Below are 20,710 nucleotides of genomic sequence, written 5' to 3' on the forward strand. Positions count from 1 at the left end.
CTTGATATCGTTATGATTTTGCTTCAGTATTTTAGGTTGTCAGCCGTATATGGATCCTGTTTTAAAAAAAATCTAAAATAAAGATTACAAAATACAGAGAAAACGAATCGAACATATTTAAAATGGCGTATAAATATCGGCGGGTTTTGTTGGTAGGAATAGGAAAAGATTGGTAGTTTTGTTTTGTCTTTGTTGTTGGTAAATCGGCAGGTAAACTAAAAATACCGTAACACCTAGAACGGGATTTGTGGAAAGATGTTTTCTGTTCATTTTATCTTTCGTATTACATAGCTTCGCATTCTGTCTCATATTTTAAACTGATTGGTGGCATTTAACATTAACGTCCAATTTCTCAACTTCAATGAAAACGATTTTCGGCCAACTGTTAACCAGCCATTTGAGAACTGCGGGTTTCAACGGAAACCGAGTTTCATCCAATGAAGAAAATGGCTGTAAATATTTACGTATTCATGAGTCCCGACCTAGCGTCATGCAGTCGTGATTCGCCCGTTGGGCCGCATATTTTGTCCATATAACGAATTTGATTCCCTAGTTGAACCGACTGGCAAATGCCAAAAAAAGACGTTAGCAGTAGATTTATTATCACAGCAATATTAACATGAGAATTTGGCATTCAGAAACTTTTTAGTTGGACTTCCAGCAAACGAAAAAAGTGGTCCAGTTAAAAAGTGATCAAACAGCGTATAACGAACCGTACTACTAATAATTTCGTAGATATGGCAACACTGTTTTTGGTCAGAAGTCATCTCTCTTTCGTTTTTCTTTAATTTTTCTCAATTTTCAGCATTTTTTGTCATAGCGTCAATTGACAGATTCAGTTCTTCAAATAACAAAAAATGTTCACCGTGCTGAACGTTGCCGATTGACTCTCGCGTAGACGAAAAAGATCCGGCAAGTTTGTTTACAAACATTTTGTGTGAAATTATTATCAAAGTTATTTAGTTAGCGAAAGTTACAGTAAGAATATTGTGTTATTTAGTGGAGTAGTACCTACGTTCTTGGTTTGATTAGAAGATTTTGTTGAAGAAATGAATATTTGTCGGACGTGTATGGCTAACACCAAAGCTGAACTGGTGCCAATTTTCTCCAAGTTGGAAGGTGAATTTATTGCAAACGTTATCGTGGATTGCAGTTCCGTCATGGTAAGATTTTATTACACGTATGGTTCTGAAGTATTAGAAATTGGCTACCCTAATAAAAAAAATATACACGAACTTCAACCCATATAGTCCCACGATTCCACATATTGCTTGGATGATACCCTGAACAGGTCGTTAGGCTCTTAAATCGTACGATGTTTATTAGGGTACATGGACCGCGGTCCTATCCATCTTTCAATAGACATAAATAAAAAACAGTCTTATGGCGGGGAAACAATACATTAAAAAATATTTATTCGAGTTATCGTTTTTGAAATAAACTTGTTATTTATTGTATTCGAAATAAACTGCTTAAATTTGGATTTTTTTTATTACAAGTCTCTGAAAATCTTCGGCGCATCAAAACGCACAATAAAAAGCAGCAAATTCACTTTTTGAGTTCTTTTGATATGGGACGTTCTTGTACGGATCACCCCTTACCTAAATCGGGTTTCTCGAAGCCTCTTGTTCTTCCGACTTTTATTTTAGGTCACTTAATATTAAGAACAGCTTTTAGATGTCATCTGATGATCGAGATCTGTGTTCTGAAATATTGCTTGTATTTTTGTTTCAATACCGTCCACTTACAGATCATCGAAGACGACGGCTTGCCGGCGTTCGTGTGCACAGAATGTTTGTTAAACATTAAACAAATTCTCGTTTTTGCAAAGAAAGCACGTGAATCAGACCAGAAATTACGGCAGCTGTTCAAGTCGGAGGTATCGTTGACCGATTTTGAGAAGCAGGAACCAAATGAGGCAGGTGAGCGGCGCGAATCCGACTGGTTCGATGTGCTGGTAACACCGATCAAAACTGAAGAAACAGCAGCGTCGGAACATGCTTACGGCTCTAGCCAGGAAGTGGGAAATGAGTCTGAATTTGAAGATTTCGATGATGGGAATGATAGTGATTGGGTAAATAATGATGAAATGGATTCAGATGATGATTTACCTTTGGCGAAAAGCATTATCAAAGCCAAACGAAAGAGTGTAAAATCTGCGAAATCGGAACAGGACAATGAGGTAAAACAGGTTAGGCCCACCAAGAAGAAACGACCAGTCAAGATTGATTCTGACGAAGATGATGATGACGATGATGATGAAAATTTCCCAGAAGATGATATTCTGGATGAAAAAGAGCAGGAAATGTTCGAGCTGGTGGTTATAGACCCGGCTAGGCATATTTGCTGTCTTTGTTCTTACGACTTTGATACTCGCGATGAACTAGAAGCACACGGAAAAGCAGCACACGAGAAAAAGAAACGAATAAGTAAAATCAACAAACCATTTTTTTGTCAGGTGTGTTACAAGCGATACTGTTCGGAGGATGCGCTGCAGGATCATCATATAGTAGCAGCAGGACTGGCTTCGAAAAAATTCTACCAGTGTAAACTCTGCCCGGTTCGGTTCCATTCCGCTAAACGAAGACGAAATCATGCCCATAATCATCCAAAATCTACCTTGGTCGAAGAACACTCGGATACAAAAAACAAACGCCCACCAATATGTTGTGGTCCGAATTGCTACCGGGAATGTGAATCAGTTGATGAACTTTACAAACATGGCATGAAAGTGCACGGTTCTAAGAAACGTTCAGTTGTTGACCCAGCTTTACCCCACGAATGCCCAATCTGCTTCAAATGCTTTGAAACCAAGAAATCCCTGGCTAGGCATCGAAATAGAATACTCACCTCGGATCTGCATCAGTGCACCATGTGCGGAAAGCAACTAAAATCCCGTAATTCGCTCGTCATTCATGAGCGAAAGCACCGCGATGAGCGGCCGTATTCGTGCGAAATGTGCGCCAAACGATTCCCTACGATGCAGGCTCTAAAGTGGCACCAATTGGTACACAAGGAGGACAAACCGTTTGGTTGTAATATTTGCGGTTGGAGTTTTAAGCGGGAATGTAACCTCAAGATTCACATGCTGACGCACTCGGACACGCTGCCATTCAAGTGTACGGTGTGTCAAAAATCGTTTAAGGTAAGTGAGCTTTTGCGTATGAAAATGTATTGAAAGATTACCGGAAACATCTGAAATGCTTTCGAAACAATTTTCGGTATACTAGCAAATGAGACAGTGGTCGTTAGCATAGTCGGCGACTATGGCATTAGTCTCATGATTCAGTCGCCGTATGTGCGAGTCCCAATTAGGAGGTATTCTTATGGCGTTTTTGGTTGACTTTGCAACGGAGTCAGATTCTAACCCCAACCACTGTCAGTTCATACATTTTGACAGCTTCAAGCAAAAATTGACGCTTCGAGACAAGTTGCGAGTTTCCGCTCTGCGATTGCTTCTCGTTTTTAGGTTTATTTTACGTGTTTCTAACGTCCGTTTTCTCTCCAGGTGACGGGACGTGTGTGGCGAGCGGATTTCGGTTTCTGTTTTGTCCAAGTTGAGGAAACGGTAATTTAATTACCGTTTTTTAGCAGCAGGTTTCGGTGAATTCTGTCGTGTCGGTCTTCCGCGTCTCTCGCGCTTGTCTGTATTTGTGTCACATCACTGCAATGCAGCAGTAGACATATTACAGTTAACTCTCTCTATGTCGATATTGAAGGGACCATCGACATAGGGAGAGATCGACATATAGAACACAATGATTTTCTTTGAGACAACTTTTCCTTCAGGACATCACAATGCATACAGGGAAATGAAGATAGATGCTCGTATTGGTGGTGAGTAGGGTAGTAGACGACGAAGTAAAGTGCACTCGCACTGCAAAACTTCAGGTTTGCTGTTTGAGAAGGAATTCCCTATTTGCAGTTTATCATTCTGCCCCACATGTAGGGGAACATGGGGAGACTTGACCAGGTATTCAGCTAAACCTGCATAAATCTCTAAAAAAGTTTTCAATCCATCCAAAGTCATTGAGATATAATGTAAAAAGGTATTATTCGTGTTCATAATTTTTTGCGGAATTTTGAATTTACTTTTTCAAAAATTATAAAAGTTTGTCTGAGATCGTTTTTTTTTTGGTAAAGTCTCCCCACTGCGGGGAGACGTGACCAAGAGAATTTGGAAAAATCAGAACAAAAAATAATGACATAAATAATACTGTAATCCTTTTTTTCATTTTGTCGAGGTCATTAGGTAGCAGTAAAAAATATAAAAGGGTTGCATTTTATAAATTTCGACTGTGTTTAATGCATTTCCTTTTAAGGATTAGCTGTACTGCTTACATTGCATATTAACACATCACGAAATCAGTCATATTATTACTAACTTTGTTTACTAGTACAAAAAGATGTAGACTGATGTTTGATGGGAGATTTTTTTGTGACGTGATTAACACTAACAGTAAGTACGACAGCATAGTAAATATCAGAAAATTTTTATCTTTTTTCGGCTTATTGCCACTTGTTCATGTCTCCCCATAATATCTTGGTCAAGTCTCCCCAACATTAGTTATTGCGTTCAATCTCGTGCAAATTCTAGTAATAACTATTTCAATGTTCCGATTTATGTAAAATCATTTCACTAGTTCATAAAGTATAAAATAATGTATGAGTACTTTAGAAGTAATTATTGAGCGGGTAGATATGTCCATACAAAGTTTGATACAAAATTACATCATTTACCGCAAATTTATTAAATACGGAATCTTTTCTATAAGGAAAAAAATTTAATTCCAAACTTTTAAAATTACCTTGACGGACCGAAACTAGTATAAAAATATATTTGAAATTTTTTTAAGAACCTAATAGAACACGTCATAGCCAATAATAGAATTCGCTTGGTCAAGTCTCTCCAGGTTCCCCTAATTGAAATTATTTAGACCACGGAAGAATGATTTCCGTGCTACATATGGCTGCATGTTGAATATTTTTATAGCACGTAAAAGTTAAAATTTTGAACCTAAAAATACATAATTTCTAGAAAACCTCGATATATGCAGATTAAGATGAATTCGTTTTACAAAGCCTCGTAGGAAAACGCATATCCATTTTACCCCAAATCATGCCTTTATTGCCCCTACATGCAGAATAATGATATAGGACTTAGCGCCCTGATCGCCAATTTTCATTTCATTATGTATATGCTTTGTGATGTCCTGAGAGAAAAAAAAAGATGGGTGGGTAATGTCTGCGACATAAACGGAGAGATGTAGAATACATAAGGAACACGTTCTTCAAATATGTTGATACTCATTAGGATTTTCGGACAAAAGCTGATTTGGGCGAGGAATATTTCAAATTATTCTTTACAAAAATGATGGTGGTCCTGAAAAGGACCGGTTTTGTTGGCGTTGTTGGCCTTGGTGAGGGAGATGGCTAACGATGAAATTAATTGTTAGCATGAGGAAGTCGCGTAGTACTGGCCAATGGAAGAACAGATAATAATTGATTCCTGAAAATCAATTTTTCTTTATTCATGTAAATTATACATACTTACAAATCTAACAGAAGATTCCTGATCATATTTCTGAATCATTAGTGCGAACATTGTGTAATTTGGTTAAGTACAATGAAAGTTACAAACTTTCCAAACTCGACCTTCTGTTCATTCAGAAATATTGAAATGGGGTGTCGTGGTCACAATAAAAAAGATGGGTGGGTAATGTCTGTCACATAACCGGAGCGTCGTGATTTCAATTCGAGACGTTAATTTAAATCTAATAATATTCAACAGAATCACGTTTGAATGGGAAATTTTCAAATAATTCTCTATGGTAATAATGGTGGTTCTGAAAAGAACCTTTGGTATCGGCGTTGGTGTTGATGGTGATGCGCTGGATCGTTGGATGTTTTTGGCATGATAGTTACGTGCCTGGCGAACTGTTTTGTAGCCTCGAACAAAACGACAAGACTGGCTTCTTCGGGTACCATTACGGCTGAACTTTATAAGCTTAGCTCGACTTTGAAATCCTGCACAATCTCACGAATCAGACACTGGTAGGGCCATTTTGTTTGCTACTAGCACGGAGCTGCACAAAAAATCATTTAATGCAGTTAGTTCACGGGGGCTGCCAAAAAGCTTGAATAGAAGCATGCGACTTCAACGTTTCTCTTAAACACATGCAGCAACACATTCGTTTTGGTAATACTGATAATAACAGTAGAAAGGAATGGAAAAGCAGTGCACGAAGCGAGTGAGAGGATAATTTAAATTTTTGTTGCGTGTGCAAGCTACTTCTTTCCACCCAACGTATTATGTTGCTTGTTGAAAATTTGCTACACACCTTAAAATAAAAGTTTCAGTTTAACTCTCACTAGAACACAATTGATTGGTCCTGAAAAGAACCGTTGCTTTTATTGTAATTTACGCCCACTCCCACAAACCGACCAAGTAGGCATCAGTGGCTTCATTACGGCTGAGTTTTGTAAGCGTAGCTCGACTTTGAAGTAATACACAACCTTACGAACCAGACGCTGGAATGTTAGCCAGCGGATTAGTTGCTCCGTTGCCCTTTAGTTGGGGCGAAATACTAGCATGGCGACAGTTCCTGATCGGTAGTTGGTTGCGATGGGCCACCAGTAGCTGGGGCACTTTTGCGGACCGTCATCATCGCCAACTGCTTTCCTCCGGTGGACTGGCTGCTTGCTAGTGCTTGAACGAATACGAATGATGAGAAAAACCGACCGACCAATATTCATATATGAAAACACGAGAAAGCACTACTATCGCTCTCCCGCTCGTTTTCGTGCCATTCCTGTGCCTTTCCTTTCCGTTCGGCTACCAATACTAGCATAACCAAAACGAATATTCTGTCTTTCCATCGCCTTCAATCTAGTGGCCAGTGCTAGCAAACTTGCATGTTCAGTTTTTCAATAACAACATTCAAACAATATTTTCAAAGAATGTTGCAGATTTGAAAAGAAGGAAGGAGAAGATTTTCACAAATTTAAATTCTTTTGTTTTATTTGTTAGCGCTGATAAAGGCTATTTAGTTTGCTACTAGCAAGGAGCTGCACAAACAAATCGATTTATGCAGTTAATCAACGGAGGCTGCCAAAAAGTTCGAATAAAAGCATGCGACTAGTGTACTTTGCATGTTCTATATTTTATCAATACTAGAGAGGATCAATAAAATAATTCAAATTGTTATAGCGACATGCAATTGTGGCAACACTGGCCATGAGATGGTGGGGGAACACGCACATTCGTTTTAGTTATGATGGTAGTAGCAGCAGAAAGGAATGGAAAAGCAGTGCACGAAAACGAGCGAGAGGATAATTTAAATTCTCTTTCTTTCTTTCCACACATCGTATTTCTTATATTGCTTTCTGAAAATTATTTGTTATACACCATAAAATGTAAATTTCAGTTTAACTCTTATTAGAACACAATTAATTGGTCCTGTAAAGAACCGTTTATTGTTTTATTGCGGGAGCATAATTCAGACGCACTCCCCGCGGACACGGTGAGCTAGAAAGCACTATTTTGCATTCTCGAACAAATCGACCAAGTAGGCATCGTTGGCTTCTCGGGGCATCATTACGACTGAGCTTTGTAAGCGTAGCTCGACTTTGCAGTCCTGCACAATCTCACGACCCAGACGCTGGAACGATAGCCTACTCTGTTGCCCTTTAGTTGGGGCGAAATTCTTGCAGGGCGACAGTTCCGATGAGTCACCAGTAGCTGGGGCACTTTTTCCGTCCGTCGCTATTGCCAACTGCTTTCCTTCGGTGGACTGGCTGCTTGCTAGTGCTTGAACGAATACGAATGATGAGAAAAACCGAACGACCAATATTCATATACGAGAAAGCACTACTATTTCTCTCTCGCTCGTTTTCGTGCCATTCCTGCGCCTTTCCTTTCCATTCGGCTACCAATACTAACATAACCAAAACGAATATTCTGTCTTTCCATCGCCTTCAATCTAGTGGCCAGTGCTAGCAAACTTGCATGTTCAGTTTTTCAATAACAACATTCAAACAATATTTTCAAAGAATGTTGCAGATTTGAAAAGAAGGAAGGAAAAGATTTTCACAAATTTAAATTCTTTCGTGTTATTTGTTAGCGCTGATAAAGGCTATTTAGTTTGCTACTAGCAAGGAGCTGCACAAACAAATCGATTTATGCAGTTAATCAACGGAGGCTGCCAAAAAGTTCGAATAAAAGCATGCGACTAGTGTACTTTGCACGTTCTATATTTTATCAATACTAGAGAGGATCAATAAAATAATTCAAATTGTAATAGCGACATGCAATTGTGGCAACACTGGTCATGAGATGGTGGGGGAATACGCACATTCGTTTTAGTTATGATGGTTGTAGCAACAGAAAGGAATGGAAAAGCAGTGCACGAAAACGAGCGAGAGGATAATTTAAATTCTCTTTCTTTCTTTCCACACATCGTATTTCTTATATTGCTTTCTGAAAATTATTTGTTATACACCATAAAATGTAAATTTCAGTTTAACTCTTATTAGAACACAATTAATTGGTCCTGTAAAGAACCGTTTATTGTTTTATTGCGGGAGCATAATTCAGACGCACTCCCCGCGGACACGGTGAGCTAGAAAGCACTATTTTGCATTCTCGAACAAACCGACCAAGTAGGCATCGTTGGCTTCTCGGGGCATCATTACGACTGAGCTTTGTAAGCGTAGCTCGACTTTGCAGTTCTGCACAATCTCACGACCCAGACGCTGGAACGATAGCCTACTCTGTTGCCCTTTAGTTGGGGCGAAATTCTTGCAGGGCGACAGTTCCTGATCGGGTTGCGATGAGTCACCAGTAGCTGGGGCACTTTTTCCGCCGTCGTCATCGCCGACTGCTTTTCTTCGGTGGACTGGCTGCTTGCTAGTGCTTGAACGAATACGAATGATGAGAAAAACCGACCGACAGATATTTATATAATCGCGCTAATATGCACTACTATCGCTTTCTCCCTCGTTCTCGTGCCGTGCATGAGCCTTTCCTTTCCGTCCGGCTTCTAATGGCCTAACCAAAGGAATATGCCGTCTTTCCCCCACCAAGTGCTCTCGTCAAGCAACCCAATGCGAATAACCATACGAACAAACATATAGTGGACCTATATATAAACTTTTCATTATTTTATTGTTCGGTTGGTCTACCATAACGACGGCTCTGTGCGGGATGGGCTGAAAATTTTCACTTTTCCGAGTCGTTTTCGAAAGATTTTTCAAAACACATTTTTTTTGTTATTAGTACATGTTATACATACTTCAAATTTTAATACAGCATAGAGGAACATATTTGCAACAAATTGCCCTAAAAATCAAATCATTCTGTTAAGTATGATAAAAGTTATTAACGTTCAAAATCTGACGCGGCGCCGCGGCCGATATTTTGAAACGGGACCCCTATATTGAAACCTTAAATGTATTCTACATTAAAAAAACATATCGACATAGAGAGAGAATAATGAAGGCAAATATAAAGCTAGGTACATCGAGATAGGGAGATATCGAGATAGAGAAAATATCGACAAAGAGGAGTTTTTATACGTGCGATCTGAAGGGACCTACGAAATAATCGAGATAGAGAAAAATATCGACATAGGGAATATCGACATAGAGAGAGTTAACTGTAATGTTGTTGGCGTCGTGTTGCTATCACAACCACCATAATGAAGGAAAACTACCAGCACAATATCTGTGGCCAACAAAAAAAAGAAGAAATTCGCGAAGAAGAAATTTTCTGGCATAGGATGGGTTTGCTGCGACGGATGTGGCTTATAGTCTCACACTGTATGTGCACGGATTGGCGAGGTATGTCAAACGTGGAGAACTACTTCTATTTTTGCGAAAAATGCGGCATCGTTGGCAGTTTGCTCTCTAAAACTAACGCAGTTGTTGAGCAAAACCGAAACGAGGAGGCCCAAAAGCGAATAGACGAGCTTGCGAGTGTTGGTGCTAATCTGGAAGCAGAACTAGCATCGCTTCAACGCAACGTGAAGAAACAGCGAAATCGACTGCAGATAGATTTCCTTGGCATTCACAATCACAATCCCTACTATCCTGGTAGCTTTCGACAGCAGAGATCTGAAAACCGGTAGGGGAAAGAGGGTAACAGTATTGTTTTCATAGTTCCACTGTTACCATCTTTCCCCTACTCAGACGCTACTCCGAGAAGCATACGGAAGCGAAACTGTGCAATCTGAAATCAGCAGCACTACTCGAATACCGCTTTACAGTTAACGAAATGATGTCATTACAAACTTTTCACGTCCGTAATCTAACTTTGAGGCTTAAACAGCGACGAGCTGCTCAGCCTGTATTCGTGCGCAATGCTCATGTCTTCGTTAAGCTTCCCGGTCAAAAGAGTTATGTACCTGTTGAGGATTCTGGCGCACTGCTCCGACTCGTCAACAGTTGCGCGGATACACTCCATGATGAATCATCCGTATTTTTTGATGCTGTGTTTGCTGAAACTATAAACAAAAACCATGTTGAACAACTACTTTACCAATCTCAGAATCGGACACCTCAACGTTCGTAGACTAAAGGCCCACGGGGAGGAAGTAACGCTGCTTCTACATAAGACTAAATATTATCTCTTTGATGTTTCCGAAACAAAGCTGAAATCGTCAGCTCCAATGGAACCCATCCGTGTTCCAGGGTACAACTTCATCAGAAACTCTCTACCGTCTAGAAGAGGTCGCGGTAGCAATTATGTGCCAGAATTGGAGCCTAAATGCACAAAGGACTGAAAGAAAGTTCTCCAACCTGCGCTCAATGCAGATGTCCACATGTCGCAACGGTTCGAGTACTTGGCGATCCAGGTTAAAATAAACGAGCTCAACACCGGCCTTGGTATCATGTACAATCCTATAGTGCCCAACCGAAACTTCCCACAAGAATACGAAAGTTATCTTCGATATCCAGGAACTTGTTTTGACAGACTGTTTGTTTTAGGAGATTTCAATATAAACGTAAAATCGACGCAACACAGCCGAAAATTTCGTGGCTGTGGCGTATACATGATGCATTCAACCTCTCCATTCTACTAACAACACCAACAAGAATAGCTGAAAGAAGCTCTACAATCATACCTAATTACCGACAGCCAAGTTTTCATCCCCGCTGCCAAAACTAGTACCATCTGCATCTCAGACCACGGAACCATCTACCTAAAATCAGATGTTCGAATCCAAAGAGCAGTATCCTAGCATACCAGACTCAAAGATTTCCGGAATGCTAAAATAGTTAGCCTTCAAGTAGGCTTCCAAGTGCATCGTCAGGCTATGAATACCGTTGATATCGATACAAAAACGCAGCTGCAAAATCCCATGCGGCGACATGTTCCAGAACGGATGATCGAAGTGAAAGATGAACACCCTGGATTACATCTGAAATAGAACAAGCGATATCAGTAAGGAACCTTACGCATGCTCTGTATCTACGAAATCCAAATAGAAACAGAAATGACGACAACTGGAGAGACTACATAGCAAATACTTCTTGGAAAGTTTTTTAGAGACAAAGGCTTTGTCAAATTCTCGGGAATCACCACACTGGGGAGGTTCCGATTCAAAGTCGATATCAACTTCAAAACCGAACTAAGACGCTCAAATCTGACAGAAGCCAACAGTGTGACCACAAAAACAAAAACAACACCATTATGTTCATTAGAGGGTTCCCCAAAAGCTTCGAGGAGGAGAAAATTATAAAGAACACAGAAGCGGAACAACGGGTAATGAAGATTCAGCGAATCAAGGGATGTTATGGCAAACTCTAGGAGACTGTGAACAGTTGAAGTTGCCAAAATACGTTAAGAGTTTCGGCTACAGTACATGCCTGAGCTGTACATCTTCCCAATATACCAATGCAAAAACTGCTGCTGATCCAGTCATGGAGTGCAGCTCTGCACAGCCTGAGCAAGATGTGCTGTCTGTGGAAGTAATCACCCAACCGCGGATTGCAACACGAATGCTAAATGCCCGAACTACAAACTTCAACACGAAGCAAGTGACCCTAAGTACCCGGAAAGACAAAGACACATCCAAACACCGAAAAGAATGAGGAAGAGACAAATACGACCGTTCGTTCTGGCGAAAACTCATTCCAGAAGTTGCAAAATGGAACAATTTCTTGGAGGATTTGGGAGAAGAAGATAATTCCCAAGGCTCGGAGCAAACACCCGTATATATTTGACCAGAAACGGTTTGCCCGGAATTTTCTTTCAAAGAGAATTTACAGTTGGATTTTAATCCGTAATCATCATAAAAACAAAAACAATCATTAATACAGGGGCATGTGTTGTGTCCTTGAACGATGCATTGTGAATATTTTTGTTTATTTATGCGAACGAGGACGATTCTACAAAAATTCACTATTGTCACTTGGTCAAAAATATTAAAAATTCATAACATTGATATGAAATTTTTTACGAAATAATGGAATTGTTCAAGGACAAGACAGATAAATTACGAACAATCCAAAAAAAAATTTTAAACCGGTTGAAAACTATTTCGGTAATCGTAGTCACTGCAGACGTTTTTGGATAAAAACATGATTTCGAGATATTCGCGTCTAAGGTTTCAAGTATATACCTAGGCTGTCGTAAGGGAGCAAGATGAAAAACGCTGTAACTTGACTTCTATTGCTTGGATCTTCCTAATATTTTTATTATTGAATCGATCTTAACATATATAATATCTTAATCCACATTTTTACCCTTCGTAGAAGCAATTTACAACAAAATCTGCAAAAAAGGCTGTTTACAAATCGTATTATCCCTTTGAAAGCTAATACGGTAATATTTTTAATGTCGTTTTTTAGAAACTAACCTAGGTTAGGTTGCATCAAACAAACGTTTTCAATGAAACTGAGTTGGGTTCTCGACAAACAGCGGTGGTGCGAGCGAATCCGAAATATATTTTAGGTTAGAAACCATCTCTGTTTTCAGCTCAGTGGCGAATAATATAGGTTCGAAATTGGCTTCAAACAAACGGTTTGAAAGCAAATAGGTTCGAAACTGAGCTAGTTGAGCACAATGACATTGACATGTGTGTGTAAACCCTCTTCGCCCTTTTGGAAAAACTGTTAGCTGTGAAAGCCGGTTTTTTCTTTGACGTTTGTCCACAAAGTTCAGCTCCGTGTACACCGACTCTTTTCATTGCCAGAGAGAATACAAAGAGAGACGAATAGTGTGAGGCTCAGAAATCTTGAGCGTTTTTTCAAAACGTCATATCTGCAATGAGTTACTCTCTGTTTATACTTTCTCTTTCGATTTTTACGGCGTCACTATAACACTTTTCACTTATTTTACAGTACAGATCGAAAGACGGTGGTTTTAGCTAGCATATTATGCAAAGAGCTGAGGGATAAATGTTAAAGTGACCGAATTATTAACAGAAGAGAAAGTAAACAAAGAGAGTAACTCATTGCAGATATGACGTTTTGAAAAAACGCTCAAGAAATATCGGCGTTTCTTATACCTCGCTTGAAGAAGGCAACTGGTGTACATCAACAGTAGAGAAACTTAAATTATTCTAATATTGGAATACTGAAAAAACTTAAAATTTTTCAGAATAATATAATCTGTTAAAGGGTATTTAACCCTTTCATGCCCCACTTTTTTCTAGTGCATGTAGGGTTTCAAAACTATTTTTCCTTGAAAACGGTTGGGTAAAGAAACACGAAAAGCCTATTTTCATAAAGATAGGTGCTTCTATGGCAATGCTAGAAGCTGGTCAATTTTTACCTTCTAATGCTCAATACAATTCTCCTAGTATAATTACAATGATCTAATTACGTGGAAAACGTAGCCAACGACAGTCTAAATTGATAAGTTTTATTAATTTTCAATGATATTGCACCATAATGAAGATATATGAAAAAATAATTTTCCGTCGTCAACGTAAACTGTCCCTGGCAGCACTGCTCCATCGGAATCCAATCACACTAATTGCAATAACTTCAGTTCTAGCGCTGATCCTTGTAACTGTTAATGCTCAAATTAAAGGCAATAATAACATTAATGAGCCATACTTGTTTTTGTGAGCAAATCTCGCCTCAATCAAAAGTTATAGCTGTTTAAAAACATTGTTGTCCACAAACAACATGGGCATGAATGGGTTAATTTTGATCTTTTAGGTAAAGTCAAAGTTACGAAAATCCTGAAATGTGGCAGCCCTGATTTCAGTTTGTCAGGCTTCTTCAAAACAAAACAAAGATTGTGCAAGGAATTTAGTATTTTTTTCTGATTGCAAGACGAAAAAAGTGATCTGAAAGTTACTTGTGTCGTAAAAACTGCCAAAATGTTATAGGATTTATCAGTGATTGTTAAACTAACGTTACGATGCTGATTTGTCGCATTTGTATGCATAACACTTCAAGTGGTGAGCAAGTAGTGCCAATTTTCTCCAAGATCGGTAATGAATTTGTCGCAAGTCTTATCATTGAATGCGCTGGTGTAGAGGTGATGTTCTGAATCGAAAATTTATATATACGGAGCTTTGCTGTTTATTTTGGTTTGTTGCAATTAAGACGAATTGAATAGGTCCAGATGAACTTCACGACCGATACCGTAGGTTACGGAGACCTAAAACGCCAGAGTCTAGAATGGGTATATTTGCAATGTAGAATGGTATAAACTAAAGGCCCTAGTTCTCTATAGACTGTGGTATAAACCATGACAGGATTATTGGGATATGTAGTTCACATACTAGAAATTTGAAGGAAAATAAATTTCTCATAGCCATCCAAGTAATTTCCTTTGATTCAGAGTCTGTAGTAGCAGGTTATACCTAGTTTTCAATAAAATTTACAAATTGCTAGACAATTTGCTTGGGACGATATAAATTACTTGATTAGAGCAAATTGCTCATTGCTAGTTGAATAGTATTTAAAAAATTTGTTTTCCAAATAACTATACACCGCAATTTTTTTTTGTAATTGTAAATTTATTAGCTTACGATACCCTGTTGGTTACATTTGTATACCTTATGTCAGGTCAAGGAAGAAATGTTTAAAATTTAAATGAATACTGAATTAAAGTTTACCACAGTCTATAGAGAACAGTTGCGCAAAGAGTGAAGTCAAAAAAAGCCTACCTATCGAGCACAATTGGAATCCATCTCTGATACCTCTACAGCAAAGTTGGATTCTAATTTTGCTCGATAGGTAGACTTTTTCGGCTTCACTTTATACTAGGGCCTTTAAAGTTTACCTTTTATGTGGTTATTGGATTTTGTAAGAAAAAAATAGGAGACGGGCAATTTTTTCAATAGTAACCCATGTAAAACGGTGCGTTAAATCTAGTTAGAAACGTTCAGTGTGGGTGAAGAAATCGGGTCTTAAAACTTTTCTAAAAACTTCCAAATTCAACACAAAACTCCGGATAATTTGCTGAAGTAAAACCAAAAATACTCGAATACCTCTTTCCCAATAGATCGTGGAAGACGATGGGCTACCGGCCCAAATTTGCCTCACCTGTTTAGCAGATCTTAAACAATCCAACACGTTCGTACGGACAGTACGCTTTTCTGATCAGAAATTGAGAAAATCTTTGAAATGCTCAGCTGGGAATAGGATAACGAACGATGAAAGTGCCAACCACAATTCAATGGATGATGATGATCTATCATGGCAAATGATCCAGATTCATCTGACCGAAGTAAAAGAGGAAGAAGTTGATGGGGACAAATTGAAAGATGAGGCAACCTCGCAAGAGGTTGCGTGCGGAAGCGATCATGACTCCATAAGTTGGAATGAATCGAGAGAATACAAGTCAGATGGGGAGCGGGAACATCTTATGAAAATAGTTGAAAAATTTCCAAGCACAATAAGTAGGAAGTTAACGAGAAGCAAACAGAAACAACGAGCTATTGGTGAATGTCAACCTACTGAATCAGACTCCGATCAAGATCCACCTAAAAGAAAAGTAAGAAAAAAATGTACAAAAAAACGGATGAACCATGTTGACATTGACGATTCGGACGATGAAAACTTTTCTGAAGCGAAACTTCTATCATTATATCAAACTGTTCCAGTTGAAGGTACGGCTCACGTATGTTGTGCCTGTCTCAAACTTTACAGCAATCGGAAGGAGCTCGTAGAGCACGGCCATATAGCTCACACCAAGAAAAAGTACATAAACGAATCGAAAACGCACATTTGCGATGTCTGTTTCCGTCGCTACTCAAAACCGGGACCCTTGGAAGTTCACAAACAAAGCTTCGTCGGACTCGATCTCGTGTACGAATGTATTCGCTGTTTAACACGTGTCACTAAACAAAACCGCAGGCAGCATGCACGTACACACCTGAGATATCGAGAACCGGAAACGGATTTGGACAAATCCCAGCGAGAGCAGCTTTGTTGTGCCAAAGACTGTTCTGCGTCCTACGTTACCGAAGAGTTGTTACTTGTACACGGCAAGGAAACCCACATTGGCCATAAAGTGGATACGGATGATCCACTACGACGATATGAGTGCCCAGTGTGCTACAAGAGGTTTGAAAAGAGGGAAGCTCTAACTCGCCATCGTCATCGAATGTACCGGACAACGCACCAGTGTGCCATCTGTGGGAAGGAGTTCAAGAATCGTTACGAAATGTTAGTGCATGAGCGGAATCACGACAACATCAAGCCGTACTCTTGTGAGATCTGCGCGAAGCGGTTTAACTCGAAGGAAGCTGTGCGGGTCCACATGCTGATCCATTCCGATAGTAAGCCATTTTCGTGTGAGATCTGTGGTTGGAGGTTTCGGCGGAAGTGCAATCTAACGAAGCATGCGTCGAAACACAGCGCGGATACGCCCTTTCAGTGCAATATATGTCAAAAAACTTTCAAGGTACTTTAACGGGATTGTATTGCCTAATGAACCATTTATTTAAATATTACATTGTTTTGCTATTTTACCACATGTCATTTTTTATGTAATCAATAATACTTGTATGTAATAATTTATCAATTGTTTCAGGGAAAATACCACCTTCAGTATCACATGCGGATACACACGGGTCACAAGCCGTGGCCCTGTCGATATTGTGACAAATCGTTCGCGGACCATGCAAATCGTGCAAGGCATGAGATTTCTCATACAGGTGGATACAAATCAATAGAAAAGGTACTGTAATTATTATCACTATGAATATTAACTTTATTTCTAGGTATAAAACCCTACAAATGTTCATACTGCGACAAGTCATTCATCCGTAGACGATATCAAATTGAACACGAAAGCACGCACACAGGTAGAATATTTAGTTTTACGTTCAAACGCTTTCAGTAATACCCCCTCACTTGGTTAGGAATAAAACCGTACCGGTGCGAGATGTGTAACCGCACCTTCGGCCAGAAGACTGCCCTGAAACGGCACCTAGATATGCACCCGCTGGCTTCGGAGAATCAAAAATCACTAGAACAGCCATCTCCGATGTCGGAAATTCAGCCGATGTCACCGGAACTGCCTCGGTGACTAGCCAAGCTATTTCGCACATTCCCAATTCGGCAGCAATGATGCCGGCTCCTAATAGTTATGACATACAGCAGATGTAAGTAATTTGACTGCATAAAAAAATCCGTCAATGACACTATGCCGTAGGTTTTTTTTATAGAATCGAAAAGAATTGTCTTTGGGGTAGAACTTCGCAAGGAAGGGCGAATGTCCGGTTGAGGTTAAAGTACCCAATAAACCACTTCGCACGGGTAGTTATTCGATGATTTCTGTTGTGGTTTTTTTTATTTCGATTATAAAGACTTTACCCGTAAGGTCATTCGCCCCTTCGGGTTAGAAAAATCTCTTAAGAAAAATTTCAGTCTCAATACCCCGCCATTTTGACTTCGACGCGTACACCATATTCAAAAGCAAATTTTCGAAATTCTTCAGGCGATTGGCTGAAATAATTGTCCTCTGCGTTGACGAGAGACACAAGAAAAAGTTTCTCTTACTTTGGAGTTAATTCCAGAAATAAAAATATATGATGACTATTTTTGCACTATAAATAGTACCGCCAACTTGCCCCGTGTGCGTTACCGCCAACTTACCCCAACCGCATATTTTATTAAAAAGGATTTAAAAAATTACTTTTGGTTATAACATCTATACGGATGCTGAAAGCTCTTTTCACGCACTATCGAAAAGTATAATCGTTCGGGGAATAGATTGAAAACCACCTTAAACAACACAAAATGTTTAAAATTAAGAAAATTTACAGAGTTTGCTCAAAAACATAATATCGCCCAAAGCTTCTACAAAACATAATGTTTCACAACAAAAACACATTCGATAATGCGTTTCACATTACTTGAGGTACACAACGAGAGACAGCGCTTTATGTCTAATAGAAACGAAGAAAAGGGGGTTCCGCCAACTTACCCCAACCGCCAACTAGCCCCGGGCTCCCCTACTGTTTCATTCCCGTTGCCACCTCGCCATCGAATTGATTCTCACCATCTTCCTCACGTTTCTGGTGTTTCTTGGTGATGCAGATGGGGATCATCCCGGCGATAATGCATCCACGGTCAATCTACGTCCACTGAAACGCTTTGCAGTTGCTGATCAACAATACCTCCGTCTTGTGGTGAGCTTTTTGCAGCTGGATCCCGTTCATCCAGCTCTCGATCGCGTCTATTGTCTCCGTCACCGACACCACCATTTCTTCAAGTGTCTCACCCATAACCGTTAGTGGCACGTCGTTTGCGAAGCTTACGATTTTCACGTTCCTGGGCAGCCACAGTGTCAAGACCCCACCGTGCACCTGAGAATGGAGGCCTAAGGCAGGCTTGCTGTGACTCACATTGACTTCTGCCTTTCGCTGGTCTCGTACAGCAGCTCTCTGCTCTTGAAGTAGCTCTTCAGGATCTGGTATAGATAGTCGGAAACCCTCATTCTGTGGAGCGATGGATTCCCAGCTAGTGCTGTTAAATGCTTTCTTCACATGTATCATGATCACAGCGCAGTATCGATCTCATCTTCGCTTCTGTTTGGATGTCTTCTCTGCACTCTCGAGCACTGTCCGTTAGCACGGGACTAAACATACTAAAGTCAGCGCAAATTCATTCGCTAATTTATGTTGCTTAAACCCGGTTCTTGTATTTCAGCATTTGCTGGCCCTAACGAATGTTTAGAGATGTGTGACGACAAGACTTTACGCTACGGCAACGCTATACACTTTACTGGACGCTGACGGATTTGGACAAAGAAACACTGGTTTGTTTGTGGCCGGCCCAGCAAATTGTAGCCTTTCCTAGTTGGAACAGATACCTGCAGATTGACTTGCAGTCCGACGGATTGCCACTCCAGTCAGCGTCGCAGTACCCAGTAAGCACTAAACCGTAGCTCTTCTTAGCCATCAGCTTCAACTTGTAGTTACGAGTGTTAAGCAAGTATCGCACCACACATTTTAGTTCAACCCAGTCGGTTTGCGTTGGCTTACTGACCTGTCTGCTTAGAATCGACACACTCGTTGCAATATCCAATACCACTGCGATATACAGCAGCGCACCCACTATACTATGGCTCGTTCATATTCATCAACGGACTGTTCACTCGACTACGGTAGTATCCAGGATCGAGAGGAGTATTTGAACCTTTGCATTTACTAGACCAAATCGTTGTGTGAGTCTGAGTACATTAATAAACACGTTCTTATCCAGGCTTAAATATACTTCCTCATCCTTGGTTACTCTTAAACCGAGAAACTTACTAGCTTCTCCCAATGACGTCGTCGAAATTCTCTTTTCCAGTGATTCTTTTATCAGCCTGATCTACTGAGTTATGCTTGCCACGATCATGTCATCGACATAGATTAAGAGGTAGACAAATTCACCATCGGGCAGTCTTTTCACATACAGACACGAATTTGATATTGACTGTGTTAATCCAAGGTCGTCAACCAGCGACGAATCAACATGACAGAGGCATTCGAAAAGTGTTCCATACAAAATAACGATTGTTTTGAAATGAAGCGATCACTACTGTCAAACTACGACAGATCGCTCCACCATGTATGAATCTGGACAGGCTTCTCGATAAGTATATTGATATTACAGAAGGTGTGCAATTCCCTCAGCTGCGTATGTAGTGGTAATATGCATCAAAATAGTATTCATAACTCATTGAAAATGCATGTATTCTATTAATTTTTTGCTTGTAACGGACAGTTTTATTAAATAGTACATATAGAGGATAATAAAAAGCTGTAAAAACGATCTTCAACATGCTAAAAGAAAGTTTGTTCGTTTCAGCATACCAGGTACAACGTCGAGACACCTTGGTTTTTGCGTACTGTTGTGTAATTGACGAAGACTACCACGCGAACCATTATACAGATGTCATCAGTGTAACAATATATTTTAATTTAAACAATTAGGACAACATCTGACGCATTTTTTGTTCCACGTGGCACGTCGGTGCTTCAACATAGTGCTGATAGTCTCGTTCCACTCCCGCGCGGTTTGCTTGGATGGGCGATACTAGTATCGATACTGACGGTATCGATACTTTTCTACTAAGTATCGAGTATTTTTGTATCGATACTTCCATGTGCCATAAAGTATCGGTATCGATACTTTCTGAACGATACTTGCGCGTGGTATCGCTTGATTTTTTTTCTCTTTCGAGCATAAAAATCAAACTGGGGCTCTCCTCTGTAAACGTCGGATAAAAAAAACTTCAGTATCAAAACCA

General features: G+C 39.8%; 1 protein-coding gene across 2 annotated transcripts; it reads left to right on the forward strand.

The window, feature by feature from the left end:
- Nucleotides 1-848: 848 nt before the first annotated feature.
- Nucleotides 849-17,615, forward strand: LOC131690171 (zinc finger protein 25-like). Of its 2 annotated transcripts, none has more exons than XM_058975734.1 (5): nucleotides 849-1,163; nucleotides 1,751-3,145; nucleotides 17,000-17,123; nucleotides 17,190-17,273; nucleotides 17,331-17,615. In XM_058975734.1, the coding sequence occupies exons 1-5, from the start codon at nucleotides 1,050-1,052 to the stop codon at nucleotides 17,495-17,497; spliced, it is 1,884 nt and encodes a 627-aa protein (XP_058831717.1). In that variant the 5' UTR covers nucleotides 849-1,049; the 3' UTR covers nucleotides 17,498-17,615. The 2 variants fall into 2 exon arrangements, with proteins under 2 accessions (XP_058831717.1, XP_058831716.1); XM_058975733.1 differs by lacking the exons at nucleotides 849-1,163; nucleotides 1,751-3,145 and adding exons at nucleotides 14,232-14,494; nucleotides 15,467-16,870.
- The last annotated feature ends 3,095 nt before the right edge of the window (nucleotides 17,616-20,710 follow it).

This window comes from Topomyia yanbarensis, chromosome 3 (assembly GCF_030247195.1).
Source record: "Topomyia yanbarensis strain Yona2022 chromosome 3, ASM3024719v1, whole genome shotgun sequence".
Taxonomy (NCBI): Eukaryota; Metazoa; Arthropoda; class Insecta; order Diptera; family Culicidae; genus Topomyia; species Topomyia yanbarensis.